The following is a 21,931-nucleotide window of genomic DNA, read 5'->3' as shown; positions in this document are numbered from 1 at the left end:
GAGGCGGATCAGAGAGGCGGATCAGAGAGGCGGATCAGAGAGGCTGATCAGAGAGGCCGGTCAGAGAGGCGGATCAGATAGGTGGATCAGAGAGGCGGATCAGAGAGGCTGATCAGAGAGGCCGGTCAGAGAGGCGGATCAGATAGGTGGATCAGATAGGTGGATCAGATAGGTGGATCAGATAGGCGGATCAGAGAGGCGGATCAGAGAGGCGGATCAGAGAGGCGGATCAGAGAGGCGGATCAGAGAGGCGGATCAGAGAGGTGGCTCAGAGAGGCGGATCAGAGAGGCGGATCAGCTCATGTGGACACAGCGTTCATTGAAAGAAACATTTCATCATCACTCAGATGATGCTGATGATGATGAAAGGTTTCATCATCCTCATCTGAGTGAGCTCCTCAGTCTAAAGGCCCTGACACAGCAAACCGACTAGCAGCAACGAAGGCGGACTGTTGCATCGCCTGCGTCTGGGCCGAACAGCAGCACTTGAGCACACCACAAAGACTACAGCTGACAGCCAACGAGCATGTAGGTTCTGCACTGATTTGCTAAGCTGAACAGCCAATAGGAGTGATCTCTCACCGACGGGCTCCGCCCATTCAACATGCTGAATCAGCAGAAAAGTTGCCAACAGGGTTCCGACTAGTGCCGACAGTACACACCGCAAAAACTAGGGTCACAGACGCTCACCGACGGCCCAACATTGGCTGACGGGCGGCTGGCGGCCTGGTGTGTCAGGACCTTTTAAACAACACAGTGGCATCAGGACTGAACCCAACGATCAGTTTCATATGCAAATTACCATCACCATTAACTAGACTCTCAATGGCCATGTGTACTATTCACATAGTTGGGAATAGTTGCATCACAGCATTGTAAGATGGTGACGGCATCCGGGTGGCGTAGCGGTCTATTCTGTTGCCTACCAACACAGGGATCGCCAGTTCGAATCCCCATGTTACCTCCAGCTTGGTTGAGCGTCCCTACAGACACAATTGGCCATGTCTGCAGGTGGGAAGCCGGATGTGCATGTGTCCTGGTCGCTGCACTAGCGCCTCCTCTGGTCAGTTGAGGGTGCCTGTTTAGGGGGGGAACTGGGGGGATAGCGTGATCCTCCCACGTGCTACGTCCCCCTGGTGAAACTCCTCACTGTCAGGTGAAAAGAAGCGGCTGGTGACTCCACATGTATGGGAGGAGGCATGTGGTAGTCTGCAGCCCTTCCCGGATCAGCAGAGGGGGTGGAGCAGTGACCGGGATGGCTCAGACCCGTCCTGGAAAATTGGGCAGATACAATTGGGGAGAAAAGCGGAAAAAAGTGGAAAAAAAACAAACAAATTAAAAAACATAAAAAGATGGTAACAGATGTACTCTTGGCAGGGATGGTCATTCCTCTTCACGTAGATGGCCTCTGACTCCCCGTTCAAACCTCGTCCTTGAAAGAGTGGCCACTGGCCTGTAGATGGTGTAGACTGGGTGTAGATTTTCCAAACATTGCATCTCAGTTGCTTTCAAACCCCAAAACATGCTGTACCAGCAGTTGGTCCACCCCGAGGATCGGGTCCCCCGGCACAAACAGAGCAATGTAGTGTAGCTGTTAAGTACCAGGAGGGTTGCCGTGACTTGTACATTGGGAAACCAAACAGACGCTGGCCAAGAGGATGACACAACACAGGAGAGCTAACACGTCAGACCAGGACTCCACAGTCTACACCATCTACAGGCCAGGACCACAGTCTACACCATCTACAGGCCAGGACTCCACAGTCTACACCATCTACAGACTAGGACTCCACAGTCTACACCATCTACGGGCCAGGACTCCACAGTCTACACAATCTACAGGCCATGACTACACAGTCTACACCATCTACAGGCCATGACTACACAGTCTACACCATCTACGGGCCATGACTCCACAGTCTACACCATCTACAGGCCAGGACTCCACAGTCTACACCATCTACAGGCCATGACTACACAGTCTACACCATCTACAGGCCATGACTACACAGTCTACACCATCTACGGGCCAGGACTCCACAGTCTACACCATCTACAGCCCGGGACTCCACAGTCTATACCATCTACAGGCCATGACTCCACAGTCTACACCATCTACAGGCCATGACTCCACAGTCTACACCATCTACAGACCAGGACTCCACAGTCTACACCATCTACGGGCCAGGATTCCACAGTCTACACCATCTACGGGCCAGGACTCCACAGTCTACACCATCTACAGGCCAGGACTCCACAGTCTATACCATCTACAGGCCATGACTCCACAGTCTACACCATCTACAGGCCATGACTACACAGTCTACACCATCTACGGGCCAGGACTCCACAGTCTATACCATCTACAGACCAGGACTCCACAGTCTACACCATCTACGGGCCAGGACTCCACAGTCTACACCATCTACGGGCCAGGACTCCACAGTCTACACCATCTACGGGCCAGAACTCCATGGTCTATACCATCTACAGACCAGGACACAACAGTCTACACCATCTACAGACCAGGACTCCACAGTCTACACCATCTACGGGCCAGGACTCCACAATTTATACCATCTTCGGACCAGGACTCCACAGTCTACACCATCTACAGGCCATGACTCCACAGTCTACACGATCTACAGGCCAGGACTCCACAGTCTACACCATCTACAGACCAGGACTCCACAGTCTACACCATCTACGGGCCAGGACTCCACAGTTTATACCATCTACAGACCAGGACTCCACAGTCTACACCATCTACGGGCCAGGACTCCACAGTCTATACCATCTACAGACCAGGACTCCACAGTCTACACCATCTACAGGCCAGCGCTCCACAGTCTACACCATCTACGGGCCATGACTCCACAGTCTACACCATCTACAGACCAGGACTCCACAGTCTACACCATCTACGGGCCAGGACTCCACAGTCTATACCATCTACGGACCAGGACTCCACAGTCTACACCATCTACGGGCCATGACTCCACAGTCTACACGATCTACAGGCCAGGACTCCACAGTCTACACCATCTACAGGCCAGTGGCCACTCTTTCAAGGATGAGGATGTGCACATCCTTGATAGAGAGGAGCGCTGGATTGAACGGAGAGTCAAAGAGGCCATCTATGTGAAGAGGGAACGACCATCCCTGAACTGGGGGGGGGGGGCTAAGAGTACATCTGTCACCATCTTACAATGCTGTGATTGCAACTATTCCCCACTCCTCTGTGAATAGTACACATGACCACTGTAACTCTAGTTAATGGTCACAGCAGTTTGCATATGAAACCAATCATTGGTTTGGGTGGTTATGCTTCTGTATTGTTTATAAGGGCGGGGACACCTGCAGTCACTGTATTGTTTAGAAGGGTGGGGGTACCTGCAGTCACTGTGTTGTTTATAAGGGTGGGATACTTGCAGTCAGTTGAGACTGAAGAGGTCACTTAGGGCCCAGGCACACTAAACCGACTAGCAGTGATGAAGGCCGACTGTTGCGTCGCCTCATGTCATCTGCGTCTGGGCTGAACAGCAGCACTTGAACACAACACAAAGACTACAGCCCATGGCCAACTAGCATGTAGGTTCTGCACTGATTCGCTAAGCTGAACAGCCAATCAGAGTTATCTCTCTCACCGACGGGCTCCGCCCTTTCAACATGCTGAATCGACCGAAAAGCTGCCGACAGGGATCCGACGGAGGTCCGACTAGTGCTGACGGTGCGGGACACACCACAAAAACTAGGGTCACAGACGCTCACCGACAGCCCAACATTGGGTCGATGGTCGGCCGTCGGCCTGGTGTATCAGGGCCCTTAGTTGATGATGCAACGTTGCTCTCAATAAACATGTCCAGATGAACTGATTCACCTTTCTGTGAGCTCAAAACATAAAGGTGCCAATCTCAAAAAAAATACCTTGTTTCCATTCTGTCTGTTACAGTATGTGGAGGCTCTCTGACGGGTCTCGGTGGCTCCTTCAGCTACCCAAACACCCCCGGTCACGATGAGTATGAACACCTTCTCAGCTGTGCCTGGGTGGTCCGCACCGACCCAAACAAGGTCTGTTCCAGTGTGTGTGTGGATTGCTGTGTGTATGTGTGTGGGCTTTCATTCTAGAGTAAAATATACCCAGTTGAAATATTCTGTCTGCCACAAAGTGATTTAATAAGGTCAAACTCACTTCCTTCTATCATTTTTAAAAGTTATTAGCCAACCTTGCTGCAAAACACTGACACTGGGGTGGATGAATTTGAAAGGTGAAACAACTGACATTAGAACAACCCTTTTCCCCAAAGTACCATACAGTATGGCTGTTTCAGCATCTCCCCTGACTCGTTAGTCGTAAAAGACTCAGGAAGTCTAAGTCTGTTTTAAGCCTATCTATCTAAATTCCAGTCTGTTGAGGCTCTGGGTCCATTTCCCTCAGCCATGAATAGACTCTGCTCAGTCATGTCAAATTCATTTTATTTGTTTACCCCATTATCACAAATATGCCTCTGTGGGCAACACAACATCCTGTCCTTAGGGCCCAGACACACCAAACTGACTAGCGACGACGAAAGCCGGCTGTTGTGTCGCCTCACGTCGCCTGTCCTCTGGGCCAAAGGGTAGCACTTGAACACACTGCAAAGACTACAGCCCACGGCCAACTAGCATGTACGTTCTGCACTGATTCGCTAAGCTGAACAGCCAGTCAGCGTGATCTCTCTCACCGACGGGCTCCGCTGCCGACAGGGGTCTGACTAGTGCCGATGGTGTGGGACACACGGCAAAAACTAGGGTCACAGACACTCACCAACAGACCGACATTGGCCGACAGCTGACTGTCAGCCTAGTGTGTCACGGCCCTTAGACCCTTGCATCGGTTAAGGAACAATGCCCAAAAAAACCTAGAGAAAAAATAGGAAGAGACCTCAGCGAGAGCAACAGAGAAGGGAGCTCTCTCCCAAGATGGACAACATGCAACGGATGTTGTAGTTACACAATTTACACAATACAACATTGAAAGAGGATAACCGAATTATGATGTAATTATAAGATATATAAAGAATATGATGAGGAGGATGCCAAGCAGTATCCAGACGCCACCAGAACAGCCCAGGACCTGAGCCACGTGACCACCATCACCATGTTAAAAAAAAGTTGTCACACATCTTAGTGAGAGAAGGATATAACATTGAAACAGGATAACAAAATTATATGGATTTATAAGATATTTGAAAAGAAAATGTGATGAGGAGGATGCTAAGCAGTGTCTCGGGTGGTGACCACCATCACCATGGAGACCTGAGAGGAGGAAAGACTGCATGTGCACACAAGGGAGACTCGCATGACACCATTCACACATGGAAAAAGAGAAAGGAGAAGACATCATTCAGAGAAAGAGAAAAGACATGTGAGAGCAGAGAACAGTTTGCAATAGTCATTAGTCATAATCAATTAAGTCATCAATTAGTCATAATCTATACTCTATATTCTCGTCAGCAGAACAGTGCTTGGTAAATTCATTGAGACAGAAACCGACCTGCCATGCAGCACAGGTTGTGAAACGCTCATCTTAAAGACAACTACTAATTGTAGGCTAAGGCAAAAAGATGAGTTTTAAGTTTAGATTTTAATGGTGGTGAAGACCGCAGGGAGCGAGATGGAGTGAAAGTCTGAAGGAGGTCTGTGAGATAAGCAGGGGATAGATTATGCAGAGCTTTGAATTTTAATAATAACATTTTAAAATTAATCCGCTGTGACACAGGAAGCCAGTGTAATTGAATCAGCAGGGGAGAGACATGGTCAGTGGACTTTGAACGTGTAGTTATCCATGCCGCAGAATTCTGGATGAGTTGAAGTTGGTGAATAAGTTTGTTGGAGATGCCTGCCAGGATAACATTGCGGTAGTCAATGTGTGATGTGACCAAAGCATTGACTAAGACTTCCGTGGAGTGTTGTGTTAAAGCAGGGCATAGTTTGGAGATGTTTCGTCAATGGAAAGAGGCATTACATGAGATATTGTTTATATGAATGGGAAATGAAAAGGTACTACCTAGCATAACACCAAGGCTCTTAGCCTGAGCAGAGACAGGTATGGTTGCTCCAGCAATGGGGAGTGAGCAAATATTATTTTCTGAGAATGTAGATTTAATGCCAGTGATGAGTAGATCAGTTTTACTGCTGTTGAATTTCAGATAATTGTTAGCCATCCATATCTGTATATCGTGGAGACAAACGGTGAGGGCACTGAAGGGGAGAGTGAAGCGGGGCTCAGTGGACACATAAAACATAGCAGTGGAAATGGATACCATAGTGCCAGAAGATGTTGCCAAGAAGGAGGAGGTAAATAATAAACAGGAGTGGTCCCAACACTGATCCCTGTGGAACTACATGAGGAACTATCAAACCTTCTGACCAGTAATTCTGAATTTGTACAAAATGTGTGCTGTCTGTAAGGTAGGAAGCAAACCACTGCTACATAATGCCCCAACTCAAATGCTAGCCATACAGTCCATGAGAAGCTGATGGGCTGTAGTATTGAAGGCTGCAGTGAGGTCAAGGAGGATAGAATCAAGAGTAGACTGGAGTCAGCTGCACGAAGGAGGTCATTAGTGATCTTAACCAGGGCTGTTTCTGTGCTTTTTGGGATAAAAGCCAGGTTGGAATTGCTCAAAGAGATCGTTGTTTTCAAGGTAGATCTTGAGTTGAGATGCAACTACCCTCTCAAGGATTTTGGAGATGAATGGTAAATTTGAAATTGGCCAGTATTTGTTTTGGTTAGTAGAGTCTAAATTATTTTTTTCAGAGTTAGTCTGATTATGGCAAACTTCGGTGAAGCGGGAACTATACCAGTGGACAGAGAGGAGTTGATGATGGAGGATATTAGGGAGGTGATGGAGGGCAGGCACGTTTTAGCTAGGGTTGTGGGAATTGGATCCAGGTGACATGTGGCGGTGCTAGACTTAGTAATAAGTTCTGAAATGTGATTTTCAGTTGGAAGACTGAAGTCACATAGGACAGTCGATGGAGACAGTTTCATGGCACTTGCTGATGGTAAGTCAGTCTGCGTGATGTTAGCATAGGCTAGCTGCTCATGAATGGTGCTCATTTTGGAGTTGAAAAACTTCCAAAAGGCGCAACATTGTTCATTAGAAATGCTCCTGTTCATATTGGTTTTATGTGGATTTAGTAACATTTTAACTGTGGAGAAGAGAGTCCCAGTATTCCCTTCAACTGTACTGATGATATTTGCGTAATAGGATGTTTTAGCTGTTGAAAGAGAATTTTTGTAATGGAGTATATGAACCCTGAACCCCCGTGTGCTCTTTATCTCCAGATCCTGAAAATCACCTTCCCGTACTTTAACCTGGAGGCCAGCACAAACTGCAACTTTGACTTCCTCCAGATCCACGATGGCGACAGTGCCTCGGCCTACATGATTGGCAAGTACTGCGGCCATAACAATCCCCAGCAGCTCCTCAGCTCCCACAATGCCCTCTACTTCTGGTTCCGCTCCGACTCCTCGATCAACGCCGGGGGCTTCACTGTTGTATGGCAGTCCGAAGACCCAGGTAGGGGCGGCAGTATCTCAGTGTGCATGGGTTTCTGTGGGAGGGCCTTGAGAGTGCGTGTGCATGTGTGTGTGTCTATTTTAACAAATTGAGGTGGTGAAGTGATGGTGTGTGTTAGTGAGTGTGCATGTTAGCTGATCTGGGTGGTGTTGGTGGCAGTGTTTGGGTTGGCTGGGTTGTAGTAAATTATAATCTTAATCTGTGAACCTAAAGTTTGTGTGCATGTGTTATGCAGATGACATAGTTGTGTATCTGTATGTGGGATTTTTAGGAGATTGATGTGATATTGGTTTGTGGTAGTGTATGTACCATAGGGGTGTGTGATGGTGTCAGTGCTGGTGTTTGTGTTAGAGAGGTAAGATGGTGTAGTCATGGTGTGTGTACATATACGGATGTTGTATCAGTTGCAGTCTTCAATCAGATTTGATGTGTGTGTCGCTCTTAGTCTTTACCTGAGTAAGCCTTCGTGGGTAGATGAGTAGTGGTCTTGAAAGGCTTTGTTGCAAGATGAGTAGTGGTCTTTAAAGGCTTTGTGGCTAGATGAGTAGTGGTCTTGAAAGGCTTTGTGGCAAGATAAGTAGTGGTCTTTAAAGGCTTTGTGGCTAGAAGAGTAGTGGTCTTTAAAGGCTTCATGGAACAATGAGTAGTGGTCTCTAAAGGCTTTGTGGCTAGATGAGTACTGGTCTTTAAAGGTTTTGGCTAGATGAGTAGTGGTCTTGAAAGGCTTTGTGGCAAGATGAGTAGTGGTCTTTGAAGGTTTTGTGGTTAGATGAGTAGTGGTCTTTAAAGGCTTCATGGGTCAATGAGTATTTGTCTTTAAAGGCTTTGTGGCTAGATGAGTAGTGGTCTTTAAAGGCTTTGGCTAGATGAGTAGTGGTCTTTAAAGGCTTTGTCTAGATGAGTAGTGGTCGTAGTGGTCTATAAAGGCTTTGTCTAGATGAGTAGTGGTCGTAGTGGTCTATAAAGGCTTTGGCTAGATGAGTAGTGGTCGTAGTGGTCTATAAAGGCTTTGGCTAGATGAGTAGTGGTCTTTAAAGGCTTTGTGGCTAGATGAGTAGTGGTCTTTAAAGGCTTTGGCTAGATGAGTAGTGGTCTTTAAAGGCTTTGGCTAGATGAGTAGTGGTCTTTAAAGGCTTTGTGGCTAGATGAGTAGTGGTCTTTAAAGGCTTTGGCTAGATGAGTAGTGGTCTTTAAAGGCTTTGTGGCTAGATGAGTAGTGGTCTTGAAAGGCTTTGTGGCAAGATGAGTAGTGGTCTTTATAGGCTTTGTGGCTAGATGAGTAGTGGTCTTTAAAGGCTTCATGGGACAATGAGTGGTGGTCTCTAAAGGCTTTGTGGCTAGATGAGTAGTGGTCTTTAAAGGCTTTGGCTAGATGAGTAGTGGTCTTTAAAGGCTTCATGGGACAATGAGTGGTGGTCTTGAAAGGCTTTGTGGCAAGATGAGTAGTGGTCTTTGAAGGCTTTGTGGTTAGATGAGTAGTGGTCTTTAAAGGCTTCATGGGTCAATGAGTATTTGTCTTTAAAGGCTTTGTGGCTAGATGAGTAGTGGTCTTTAAAGGCTTTGGCTAGATGAGTAGTGGTCTTTAAAGGCTTTGGCTAGATGAGTGGTGGTCTTTAAAGGCTTTGTGGCTAGATGAGTAGTGGTCTTTAAAGGCTTTGGCTAGATGAGTGGTGGTCTTTAAAGGCTTTGTCTAGATGAGTAGTGGTCTATAAAGGCTTTGGCTAGATGAGTAGTGGTCTTTAAAGGCTTTGTGGCTAGATGAGTAGTGGTCTTTAAAGGCTGTTGTACACTGTGTGATGTGGGCCACGTCAGATGAAAGACGACTAAGTGTGGTGATGTCTTTGGCCGTGGCTCCAAAACGGTGGTCCTACGTCGCACTGTGACAAAGGTTCACTGTGTGGCAGGTTCACTGTGAGACAGGTTCACTGTGAGACAGGTTCATTGTGAGACAGGTTCACTGTGAGACAGGTTCAGAGACGGCTGTTATTATGGTCTTGTGACTGAAGACAACCTGGGCAAAAAGTCTGACAGTGTCAGAAATGTAGGACGACCGTCTCACAGTATGACCGCTGCTACGACCTACGTCTACTAACTAACCAATAGAAATGCAGCACGACATGACGCACTGATCAACGTCACGCAGAGTCTTTGCTGGCGCTAAACACAAACAAACACACTGTTAGCATCTGTGACCCAAATGCCCTGGAGTCAACAAAATCAGCAACGAAACAAACAAAATGAGCAACAAAACCAGCAACAAAACAAACAAAACCAGCAACAAAACTAGCAACAAAACAAACAAAACCAGCAACAAAACAAAAAAGTGAGCACCAAAACCAGCAACAAAACAGACAAAACAAACAACAAAACCAGCTACAAAACAAAATTAGCAACAAAACCAGCAACAATACAAACCAAATGAGCAACAAAACAAACAAAATGAGCAACAAAACAGACAAAACAAACAACAAAACTAGCAACAAAACAAACAAAATGAGCAACAAAACCAGCAACAAAACTAGCAACAAAACAAACAAAACCAGCAACAAAACAAACAAAACCAGCAACAAAACCAGCAACAAAACAAACAAAACCATCAACAAAACAAACAAAATGAGCACCAAAACCAGCAACAAAACAAACAACAAAACTAGCAACAAAACAAACAAAATGAGCAACAAAACCAGCAACAAAACTAGCAACAAAACAAACAAAACCAGCAACAAAACAAACAAAACGAACAACAAAACCAGCAACAAAACAAACAAAACCAGCAACAAAACAGGCAAAACAAGCAACAAAACCCATCAACAAAACAAACAAAATGAGCACCAAAACCAGCAACAAAACAAGCAACAAAACCAGCAACAAAATAAACAAAATGAGCAACAAAACAAACAACAAAACCAGCAACAAAATAAACAAAATGAGCAACAAAACCAGCAACAAAACAAACAAAACCAGCAACACAACAAACAAAACGAACAACAAAACCAGCAACAAAACAAGCAACAAAACAGACAAAACAAACAACAAAACCAGCAACAAAACAAACAAAATGAGCAACAAAACCAGCAACAAAACAAACAAAACCAGCAACACAACAAACAAAACGAACAACAAAACCAGCAATAAAACAAACAAAACCGTCAACAAAACAAGCAAAAAAACAGCAACAGAACAAACAAAATGAGCAACAAAACAAACAAAACCAGCAACAAAACAAACAAAACCAGCAACAAAATAAACAAAACCAGCAACAAAACAAACTAAATGAGCAACAAAACTAGCAACAAAACCAGCAACAAAACCAGCAACAAAACAAACTAAATGAGCAACAAAACCAGCAACAAAACCAGCAACAAAACAAACAAAACCAGCAACAAAACAAACAAAACCAGCAACAAAACAAACAAAACCTGCAACAAAACAAACAAAAAGAGCTGCAGCGACTTCTGAAAGGACTAGATTCCTGCTTGGCGTCATGTTGCTCTACCGGCGGCGTAGATTGATGGCGCGTGCTGGTGTGGCAGGCATGCTGATGATGTTTTTGTGGACTTGTGTTGTAGCCTGTGATTCAGTAGTGTTATCATACAGTCTACATACGTCACACTTGATGTTGTACCAAGTTTGTTAGATCCATATCACACAGTGTGGCTTGCAATCAACTTGTAGGACTGCTGAAATCACAGTGTATAGAGGCTTACGTTTTGTGTTGTTTTCAGTTCTGGGCCTGCTGAAATCACACAGTGTGTAGAGGCTTACGTTTTGTGTTGTTTTAACTTGTAGGACTTCTGAAATCACGGTGTGTAGAGGCTTGTGTTTTGTGTTGTAAGTGTGCAGGTTCGACTCAGTCAGTCTGAAAAACAAGTGATTTATGACATGTCTGTCCTACAGAGCCTACCTCTAGCTACCTCTAGTACTTATTCTTTCTCATACCCCCCCCCCCATCTCATAACCCCCCAAGTGTGTGGAGGGGAACTGACAGCTCCCTACGGAAGCATCAACTCCCCTGGTTACCCCGGCAACTACCCGCCCAACCGAGACTGCTACTGGAGCGTGAACGTGGCGCCAGGCCTGCTCATCACCTTCGCCTTTGGCACCCTCAACTTGGAGCAGCACCCCAACTGTAACTTTGACTTCCTGGAGGTAAGCTGCAGGGTGGCCATGGTATCCCAGCATCAAGTGCACAGCTGGAGAAAATCACATTACATATTACATTACATTACATTACAGTCATTTAGTCGACACTTTTATCCAAAGCGACTTACAATAAGTGCATTTACCGTAGGAAATCAGGAGAACTACTGGTCATCAGAGGTCATAAGTGCATCTAAACAAGCATCTAAGAGCAAAACCAGTGCTAAAGTAAAAGTACAAGAAAGAGTGGGTTTTTTTAATGAGTGAATACAGTAAGTGCTAAGAACAAGTAACAGGGCAGTAGTTCTTAAAGAGGTGAGTTTTCAACCTGCACCGAAAGATGGGTAGCGACTCCGCTGTCCTGACATCAGTGGGGAGTTCATTCCACCACTGTGGGGCCAGGACAGAAAAGAGCCGTGACCGAGTCGATCGGCAGCAAGGGGCCTCTGAGCAACGGGGCAACCAGGCGTCCCAAGGCAGCAGAGCGAAGTGGTCGGGCGGGGGTGTGCGACTTGACCATGGCCTGGAGATAGGAAGGAGCTGTTCCTTCCACTGCCCTGTAGGCTAGCACCAGAGTCTTAAACTGGATGTGAGCAGCTACTGAGAGCCAGTGTAGGGACATGAGGACATACAACTAATCATTCCATGCTGCTTTGGTAGGAAGACTGGACTGGCATGCTACCTCATCCAACACACCATCTGACTCTTAACATGTGCCACAAGTCCAAGTACCTGATGACATGTGCCACAAGTCCAAGTACCTGATGACATGTGCCACAACTCAGAGTACCTGATGACATGTGCCACAAGTCCAAGTACCTGATGACATGTGCCACAAGTCCAAGTACCCGATGACATGTGCCACAAGTCAAAGTACCTGATGACATGTGCCACAAGTCCAAGTACCTGATGACATGTGCCACAAGTCCAAGTACTTGATGAGTGTCGCCTCCCAGTTGACTTACAAGTTGTGTCAACTTGAAATGGAAATGTTTGTGTCTTGAGAATACTGATTTTTCAGTTTACAAAGATCTCAGAAGTTATTTTCCATATCAAACACTCCAACTGACAGACAGTATTTGTACACCAAAGCGAAGACTCAGGAGGTGTAGCCTCCACAGACAAACCAGTCAGTCTGTTTTACTGAATGAAGGTGAAAGCCTCCATTCTGCAGCAGCTGTACTTTCTAAAACATGGCATCATCATGGAAAACAGATGGCCTTGGTTTGTTTTTTGGAGATCACATCATAAGAGCTTTTGGTTTGGCATGAATTCCAAGCCAACCCATTCCAGGAGCACCTGGTTTACTGCTGTTTGGAGATCACATCATAAGAGCTTTTGGTTTGGTATGAATCCCAAGCCAACCCATTCCAGGAGCGCCTGGTTTACTGCTGTTTGAGCAAGAAGCACTTCCCTCATCTCTTCTTTGTATTGGCAGAGATCATTTCGTTTGTAAAGTTTGTTTGTTAAAGAAGGCAGGTAAGGGCCTCCAGGTAGTATGGCGGTCTATCTGTTGCCTACCAACATGGGGATCAGCGGTTCGAATCCCCATGTTACCTCCGGCTTGGTCGGGCGTCCCTACAGACACAATTGGCCCCTGCCTGCGTGTGGGGAGCCGGATGTGGGTATGTGTCCTGGTTGCTGCACTAGCGCCTCCTCTGGTCAGTTGGGACACCTGTTCGGGGGGGAGGGGGAACTGGGGGGAATAGCGTGATCCTCCCACGTGCTACGTCCCCCTGGTGAAACTCCTCACTGTCAGGTGAAAAGAAGCGGCTGGTGACTCCACATGTATGGGAGGAGGCATGTGGTAGTCTGCAGCCCTCCCCGGATCAGCAGAGGGGGTGGAGCAGAGACCGGGATGGCTGGGAAGAGTGGGGTGATTGGACAGGTACAATTGGGGAGAAAAAGGGGGGACAAATCCAAAAAAAAAGAAGGCAGGTAAGAGTGTTTTGGAAGCAGATGACTGAAAGAAATAGGTGCTGATGTGAGTCATGTCCCGCGTGTGCCTGCAGATCCGCGATGGCCTTCTGCCACAAGACCCTGTTCTGGGCAAGTACTGCAGCACAGCATCTCCGGCTCCTCTGCACACCACTGGCCCAGCCGCCTGGATCCACTTCCACGCCGACGCCAGTGTCTCCGACCGTGGCTTCCACATCACATACACCACCTCACCATGTAAGACACTTAAACACAAACACACACACACACACATCATTCTGTCCTTTATATATCATAGTTACACATCATGGCCCAGTGTAAGAGACGCCACTGAACACATGCAGGCAGTATGCTACAGACATACACCACCTCACCATGTAAAAACCCCAATTCCAATGAAGTTGGGACGTTTGTAAAATGTAAATAAAAACAATACAATGATGTGCAAATCCTTTTCCACCTATATTCAATTGAATACACTACAAAGACAAAATATTTAATGTTCAAACTGATAAACTTTATTGGGTTTTTTTGCAAATATTCACTCATTTTCATCAAATTCCTTGCAGTTGTACGTTGAGAAACGTTGTTCTTAAACTGTTGGACGATTGGCTCACGCAGTTGTTCACAAAGTGGTGAACCTCGCCCCATCCTTGCTTGTGAACGACTGAGCCTTTCGGGGATTCTCCTTTTATGCCCAATCATGACACTCGCCTGTTTCCAGTTAACCTGTTCACCTGTGGAATGTTCCAAACAGGTGTTTTTTGAGCATTCCTCAACTTTCCAGTCTTTTGTTGCCCCTGTCCCAGCTTCTTTGGAAGATGTTGCAGGAATCAAATTCAAAATGAGTGAATATTTGCAAAAAACAATTAAGTTTATCAGTTTGAACATTAAATATCTTGTCTTTGTAGTGTATTCAACTGAATATAGGTGGAAAAGGATTTGCAAATCATTGTGTTCTGTTTTTATTCACGTTTTACACAACATCCCAACTTCATTGGAATTGGGGTTTGTAAGACACGTAAAAGACACACACACACACCCCCACTCTGTCCTTTATATAGTATAGTTAGACATTACGCCCCGGTGTAAGAGACCCCACTTAAACAGACACACACCATTCTGTCCTTTATATAGTATCGTTACACATCATGCCCCAGTGTAAGAGACCCCACTGAACACATGCAGGCAGTATGGTACACAGTGTGGTACACAGTATGGTACCATGTACCATACTGTGTACCACATCTTGTTCCTTTAACTTTATCACAGGATGGGCCAATACACAGTATGGTACACGGTATGGTACACGGTATGGTACACGGTGTGGTACACGGTATGGTACATGGTATGGTACACGGTATGGTACACGGTACCATACTGTGTACCACATCTCGTTCCTTTAACTTTATCACCGGATGGGCCAATACATAGTATGGTACAGGGTATGGTACATGGTATGGTACACGGTATGGTACACAGTATGGTACATGGTATGTTACACGGTATGGTACACAGTATGGTACACAATATGGTACACGGTACGAGCTGCAGCTGTGTATCGGCTCATGCTGTGATAAAGTTAAAGGAGGAGACACATGAAATGATTTGAGAAAATTGGAGAACAGGGCTTCTACACAGCTTGACACATCTTAAAAGTTCCCGTTATCTAAATCCAATGCCCCAAAAACGGTAGGGAATACAGTTAACTGTAGTATTTTGAATCCGTAAATCAGTTTTAGAAGTATTTCAGTGCAGTTTTCTTTTTCATAGCCAAATCTTATATTCTGATGAGTGTATAGTTTGAGCCATCCATCCATTATCCAAAACACTTATCCTACTGTCAGGGTCGCGGCGATTCTCGAGCCTCAGTTTTCTTCCAGTTTTTTGTAGAATTTCTAGTTTCTCTTCTTGCCAGAGTAACTGTATCCTGACAGGGCTAAAGTTCAGCCAGATGGGAGTTGTTTTGTAGAATTTCTAGTTTCTCTTCTTGCCAGCAGTGACTGTATCCTGACAGGGCTAAAGTTAAGCCAGATGGGAGTTTTTTGCAGAATTTCTAGTTTCTCTTCTTGCCAGCAGTGACTGTATCCTGACAGGGCTGAAGTTAAACCAGATGGGAGTTTTTTGTAGAATTTCTAGTTTCTCTTCTTGCCAGCAGTGACTGTATCCTGACAGGGATGAAGTTAAGCCAAATGGGAGTTGTTTTGTAGAATTTCTAGTTTCTCTTCTTGCTAGCAGTGACTGTATCCTGACAGGGATGAAGTTAAGCCAAATGGGAGTTGTTTTGTAGAATTTCTAGTTTCTCTTCTTGCCAGCAGTGACTGTATCCTGACAGGGATGAAGTTAAGCCAAATGGGAGTTGTTTTGTAGAATTTCTAGTTTCTCTTCTTGCCAGAGTATCTGTATCCTGACAGGGATGAAGTTAAGCCAAATGGGAGTTGTTTTGTAGAATTTCTAGTTTCTCTTCTTGCCAGCCGTGACTGTATCCTGACAGGGGTGAAGTTAAGCCAGACGGGAGTTATTTTGTAGAATTTCTAGTTTCTCTTCTTGCCAGCAGTGACTGTATCCTGACAGGGATGAAGTTAAGCCAAATGGGAGTTGTTTTGTAGAATTTCTAGTTTCTCTTCTTGCCAGAGTATCTGTATCCTGACAGGGATGAAGTTAAGCCAAATGGGAGTTATTTTGTAGAATTTCTAGTTTCTCTTCTTGCCAGAGTATCTGTATCCTGACAGGGATGAAGTTAAGCCAAATGGGAGTTGTTTTGTAGAATTTCTAGTTTCTCTTCTTGCCAGAGTATCTGTATCCTGACAGGGATGAAGTTAAGCCAGATGGGAGTTGTTTTGTAGAATTTCTAGTTTCTCTACTTGCCAGCAGTGACTGTATCCTGACAGGGATGAAGTTAAGCCAGATGGGAGTTGTTTTGTAGAATTTTTAGTTTCTCTTCTTGCCAGCAGTGACTGTATCCTGACAGGGCTAAAGTTCAGCCAGATGGGAGTTGTTTTGTAGAATTTCTAGTTTCTCTTCTTGCCAGCAGTGACTGTATCCTGACAGGGCTGAAGTTAAGCCAGATGGGAGTTTTTTTTGTAGAATTTCTAGTTTCTCTTCTTGCCAGCAGTGACTGTGTCCTGACAGGGATAAAGTTAAGCCAAATGGGAGTTGTTTTGTAGAATTTCTAGTTTCTCTTCTTGCCAGCAGTGACTGTATCCTGACAGGGATGAAGTTAAGCCAGATGGGAGTTTTTTGTAGAATTTCTAGTTTCTCTTCTTGCCAGCAGTAACTGTATCCTGACAGGGATGAAGTTAAGCCAAATGGGAGTTGTTTTGTAGAATTTCTAGTTTCTCGTCTTGCCAGCAGTGACTGTATCCTGACAGGGCTGAGGGTAAGCCAGATGGGAGTTGCGGACACCACATCGGGAAACTATGCACAGTCCAGTGCAGAGCAACTCGTTGGCGTGAGCTGAAGGGACAGAAATGTTACCTCTTTGATTTGCTCTTGGCTCCTGTTTCTCGATTCCGCTCTGATGGTGAAATCTTTTCCACCCCTGTCTTGCTCCTCAGCTGACTCCGGATGTGGAGGCACCTACACCGAAAGCGAGGGCATCATCATCTCCCCCAACTGGCCAAACAACTACGCTCATAACCGCCAGTGTATCTACTTAATCCGCCTGCCTGCCAACGAGGTGGTCTCCCTGAACTTCACCCACATGTCCCTGGAAACCCACGTCACCTGCACCTTTGACTACGTGGAGGTAAGAACTGTCATTCTCGCTGAAAAAGATGGTGGTCATACAGGCTGGGTGGAAGAGTTTTTCTTTTTTTAATATTTAACGTTGGTAGACGGCTTAATTCCAGGGGTCACTTACAGCCAAAGATGGGTGGAGATAATTCACAACACAACATGTTACAAAATACATCTTTCTCAAATGTGTCAAAATACACGACAAAATACTGCGTCAAAAATGTATTTAATCAAAATTACACATATTTCTAATACCAAAAAAATACATAGCGCCTGGAGTGTCAGAATTTCTCCAAAGGCGGGGACGTCTGGGTCGCGTGGCAGTCTATTCTGTTGCCTACCAACACAGGGATCGCCGGTTCGAATCCCCATGTTTCCTCCGGCTTGGTCGGGCGTCCCTACAGACACAATTGGCTGTGTCTGTGGGTGGGAAGCCAGATGTGGATATGTATCCTGGTCGCTGCACTAGCGCCTCCTCTGGTTGGTTGCGGCACCTGTACAGGGGGGAGGGGGAACTGGGGGGAATAGCATGATCCTCCCACGTGCTATGTCCCCCTGGTGAAACTCCTCACTGTCAGGTGAAAAGAAGCAGCTTGCGACTCCACATGTATCGGAGGAGGCATGTGGTAGTCTGCAGCCCTCCCCGGATCGGCGGGGGGTGGGGGGGGAGCAGTGTGCAGCAACTCGGACGGCTCGGGAGAGTGAAGTAAGTGGTCAAGTACAATTGGGGAGAAAAAGGGAGAACATTTTTTTTCTTCAAAGACCACTTTTGCAGAGTAGGGGTTCTTAAAATCAGGTTGTGTTATGAACATCTGCTTCCGGTGTGGGAAGATGGCTGCACGAATTCACATTTGCGGCGGCCTCAGCCAGTACCATCCATGCAGTGTTTTTGTCCATGTCTGCGTCTAAGTTTGTCTTCGCTTGATGGCTGGGAGAGCTGGTGCTGGATTGGCTTGGAAAGCGGGGCTGGCTAAGTTAACTGCTAACCCATACAGACTGGCAGTTCTGATAACACCGAGGGGGGTCTGGCGGTGGCCTCGCCTGGCGTTGACTGTGGTGTTTTTGATGTGGTCGTGAGAAGTGTGGGGAGGTGTGTCGAGGGTGTCTGGCTGGGAGAGCTGGTGTTGGATCGGCTGGGAGAGCTTGGTGTGCTTTGTCCGGTGGGTCCAGGGACCATGGTCCCTGCCTGGAGCTGCGCCCAAGGGGAAAACGCTGAGGGCGGTCTGACAGGATGTGGAAGCGGGGCAGGCTAAGCTAACGGCTAGCCCATGCAGACCGGTGGTTCCTACAGTCATCCTGGCTGGCGTTCCTTCTCCTGGACAGTGTTTTTTTAAAAATTTTTTTTTTTAGTTTGGATATATGTGTTAGTTTGGATGTATGTGTTAGCTGGATGTATGTGTGTTCTTGTAGTTTGTGGATGTGTTTGTGTGTTTGTGTTGTACTGCTGTGAGCTGGGGGCAACCATGTTTCGTTTCATTTCATGTGCGCACGTGCATGACGTGAAATGACAAATAATGTGTTCCCGATTCCTGAACAGAGAGGGAGATGATAAGATGATAAGTGATTGGGTGAGGAAGATGCTAAGTGATTGGGTGAGGAAGATAAGTGATTGGGTGATACAGGCCTACACCTTTTCAGCCAAGAGTCTTCAGAGCTGTCGTCTCCCATCACAGTGGGGTTTGACAGTGAGACAGTAAATGACGTAGTTGAACTTGTTTTTTCAATAAGCTGTTCAATACAGCCTCTTTCACTGAAGTGATGTCACCACAAACACACACACACACACACACACACACACACACACACACACACACACACACACACACACACACACACACACACACACACACACAGCAGCCATGTCACCTCATCACGTGTCATGTGGCTGCTAACTATTGTCTCATCATCCTCATCCTCACTGTGACTGAAAGGAACAGCCCATAGGAAACAAGGTATCTCATCATCCTCATCATCACGGTGGCTGAAAGGAACAGCCTGTAGGAAACAATGTGTCTCATCATCCTCATCATCACTGTGGCCGAAAGGAACAGCCTGCAGCTAGGAAACCAGGTGTCTCATCATCCTCATCATCACTGTGACTGAAAGGAACAGCCTGTAGGAAACAAGGTGTCTCATCATCCTCATCATCACTGTGACCGAAAGAAACAGCCTGCAGCTAGGAAACCAGGTGTCTCATCATCGTCATCATCACAGTGACTGAAAGGAACAGCCTGTAGGAAACAAGGTGTCTCATCATCCTCATCATCACTGTGACTGAAAGAAACAGCCTGCAGCTAGGAAACCAGGTGGCTCATCATCCTCATCATCACTGTGACTGAAAGAAACAGCCTGCAGCTAGGAAACCAGGTGTCTCATCATCGTCATCATCACTGTGACTGAAAGGAACAGCCTGTAGGAAACAAGGTGTCTCATCATCCTCATCATCACTGTGACCGAAAGAAACAGCCTGCAGCTAGGAAACCAGGTGTCTCATCATCGTCATCATCACTGTGACTGAAAGGAACAGCCTGTAGTTAGGAAAAAATGTGGCTCATCATCCTCATCATCACTGTGACTGAAAGGAACAGCCTGCAGCTAGGAAACCAGGTGTCTCATCATCGTCATCATCACTGTGACTGAAAGGAACAGCCTGTAGTTAGGAAAAAATGTGGCTCATCATCCTCATCATCACTGTGACTGAAAGGAACAGCCCGTAGGGAACAAGGTGTCTCATCATCCTCATCATCACTGTGACCGAAAGGAACAGCCTGCAGCTAGGAAACCAGGTGTCTCATCATCCTCATCATCACTGTGACTGAAAGGAACAGCCTGTAGGAAACAAGGTATCTCATCATCCTCATCATCACTGTGACTGAGAGGAACAGCCTGGAGGAAACAAGGGGCTGCAGCCCTCTGTCGTCTCGAGTCTGAGCTCAGCTGTAAAGTGTTTTTTTGTAAAGTTTTTTTTAGTATTGTCAAATGCAAAATACCGGGTAAGAGTAGTGGTATTTCAGTGGTGGCCTGGGCCTCCCACTTGTTCTACACCTCTCATGTCTCTTCACAGTTGCAGACTAGAGTTGAGCTCAACAGGGTCTTTCCCCGCTGGTTCTGCCAAGCCTGTTGCCCTGGCTGTGGTTTGGCTAGATAGTAGGTTATTACATGACGTAGGTTATTACATCAATAATTACATGACGAGGCGTTTGGCTACCGTAAGAGAGTCATAGTTACTCCCACTGTTTACCCATGCTTCTTTAAATTTCTCCACTTTGACATTCAGAGCACTGGGCAGAATCACATGGCGTCAGCAGCTGCCCAGGCCTTCGCGCTCCTTTGTTTTAATTGAACAGGTCCACACCAGTTCTACGTTGGCTGCTAGGCGCCAGCCGAGGCGACCCACTGGAGGAGGGAGACCCTGCCCACGAGTAGCGGGGCCATTCCCGGCAGGTGCCGTAGCTAGGGAGATCTGCGAGAAGGGCCTGGCACACATCCAGGGTCGCCACCGCCGTACCCTGGTCCCTTCCACTGGCCCGCCTTCCAGCGCGGGCGTCAGACACCGGCCCATGGAGACGGCCCCCCGAGCGCCGTAAAAAAACGCAGCACGGATGGAAATGGGGGGGGGGGGGCTCCCGCGAGGACAGCGCTGTCCGGCCACAGCCCAGCCCCGTCACAAATGGCCCTGCTCACCGACCGAAGCCGGTGGGCTGGCTGGAAAGTACATTCTTTTGTCCAGACTGGTCAAGTATGGATTACAGAATACTCAAACGTAATTAAAACCTACAGTTCCGGTACTTGTGGTTAATACACAGCCCATCGCTGCTAGCAGCTCAGGTGCTGCTGATGTCACACCTGTAGTCTCCTGCAGTGGAGAAAGGGGCTCCAGGGCTGTAGCAAGGATGCATACTATCTGTGTTTCTATGGAAACACGAGATGAAAAGTTCCACTTGTCTCGTTGATATCGACCAAAGGAATCAGGATCAGGGACAATTAATTGTCACTTCTTTCATGTTGCGTACACAAAAGAAATGACACATTGTGTCCCACAGCCCACAGCGGTGCAAAACAAAGACAAAAACACACATCCCAAATTTCCCAAAAACGACACCACCAAAAACAGAGAACAAAGCAAAAAAACAAACAAACACAAACAGTTAACAACACAGTCCACCCAGCGCAACACAGTCCAGAAATCCCAATGTCCAGGAGAACGAAGGCCAGCCAGGATGACTGTTGGAACTGCTGGTCTGCATGGACTAGCAGCTAGCTTAGCCTGCCCCACTTCCACATCCTGTCAGACCACCCTCAGTGTTTCCTCCTCAGTTGTGGCTCCGGTCAGGGCCGTGGTCCCTGGGCCCACAGGATGCAGCAGACCAGGCTCCCCCAGCTGATCCAGCGCCAGCTCCCTGAGCCAGACACCCTCGACACACCTCCCCGCACTCCATACGATGACAATAAAACACAGTCAAGGCTTGGGCCGCTAGACCGCCCTCGGTGTTATCGGAACTGCCAGTCTGCATGGGCTAGCAGTTAGCTTAGCCTGCCCTGCTTCC

At 46.7% G+C, this 21,931-nt stretch overlaps 1 protein-coding gene across 1 annotated transcript in view; it reads left to right on the top strand.

Annotated features, from left to right (window-relative positions):
- Nucleotides 1–21,931, top strand: part of cubn (cubilin (intrinsic factor-cobalamin receptor)) — a 217,937-nt gene that overhangs the window by 51,391 nt on the left and 144,615 nt on the right. The window contains exons 13-17 of the mRNA XM_056299826.1: nucleotides 3,953–4,071; nucleotides 7,334–7,568; nucleotides 11,536–11,717; nucleotides 13,721–13,883; nucleotides 17,204–17,394. Coding sequence (XP_056155801.1) covers nucleotides 3,953–4,071; nucleotides 7,334–7,568; nucleotides 11,536–11,717; nucleotides 13,721–13,883; nucleotides 17,204–17,394 — 890 coding nt within the window. The remainder of the gene's footprint in view (nucleotides 1–3,952; nucleotides 4,072–7,333; nucleotides 7,569–11,535; nucleotides 11,718–13,720; nucleotides 13,884–17,203; nucleotides 17,395–21,931) is intronic.

Source organism: Lampris incognitus, chromosome 19 (genome assembly GCF_029633865.1).
Source record: "Lampris incognitus isolate fLamInc1 chromosome 19, fLamInc1.hap2, whole genome shotgun sequence".
In the NCBI taxonomy this organism is placed as follows: Eukaryota; Metazoa; Chordata; class Actinopteri; order Lampriformes; family Lampridae; genus Lampris; species Lampris incognitus.
This window is presented reverse-complemented; position numbering and strand designations above follow the sequence as displayed.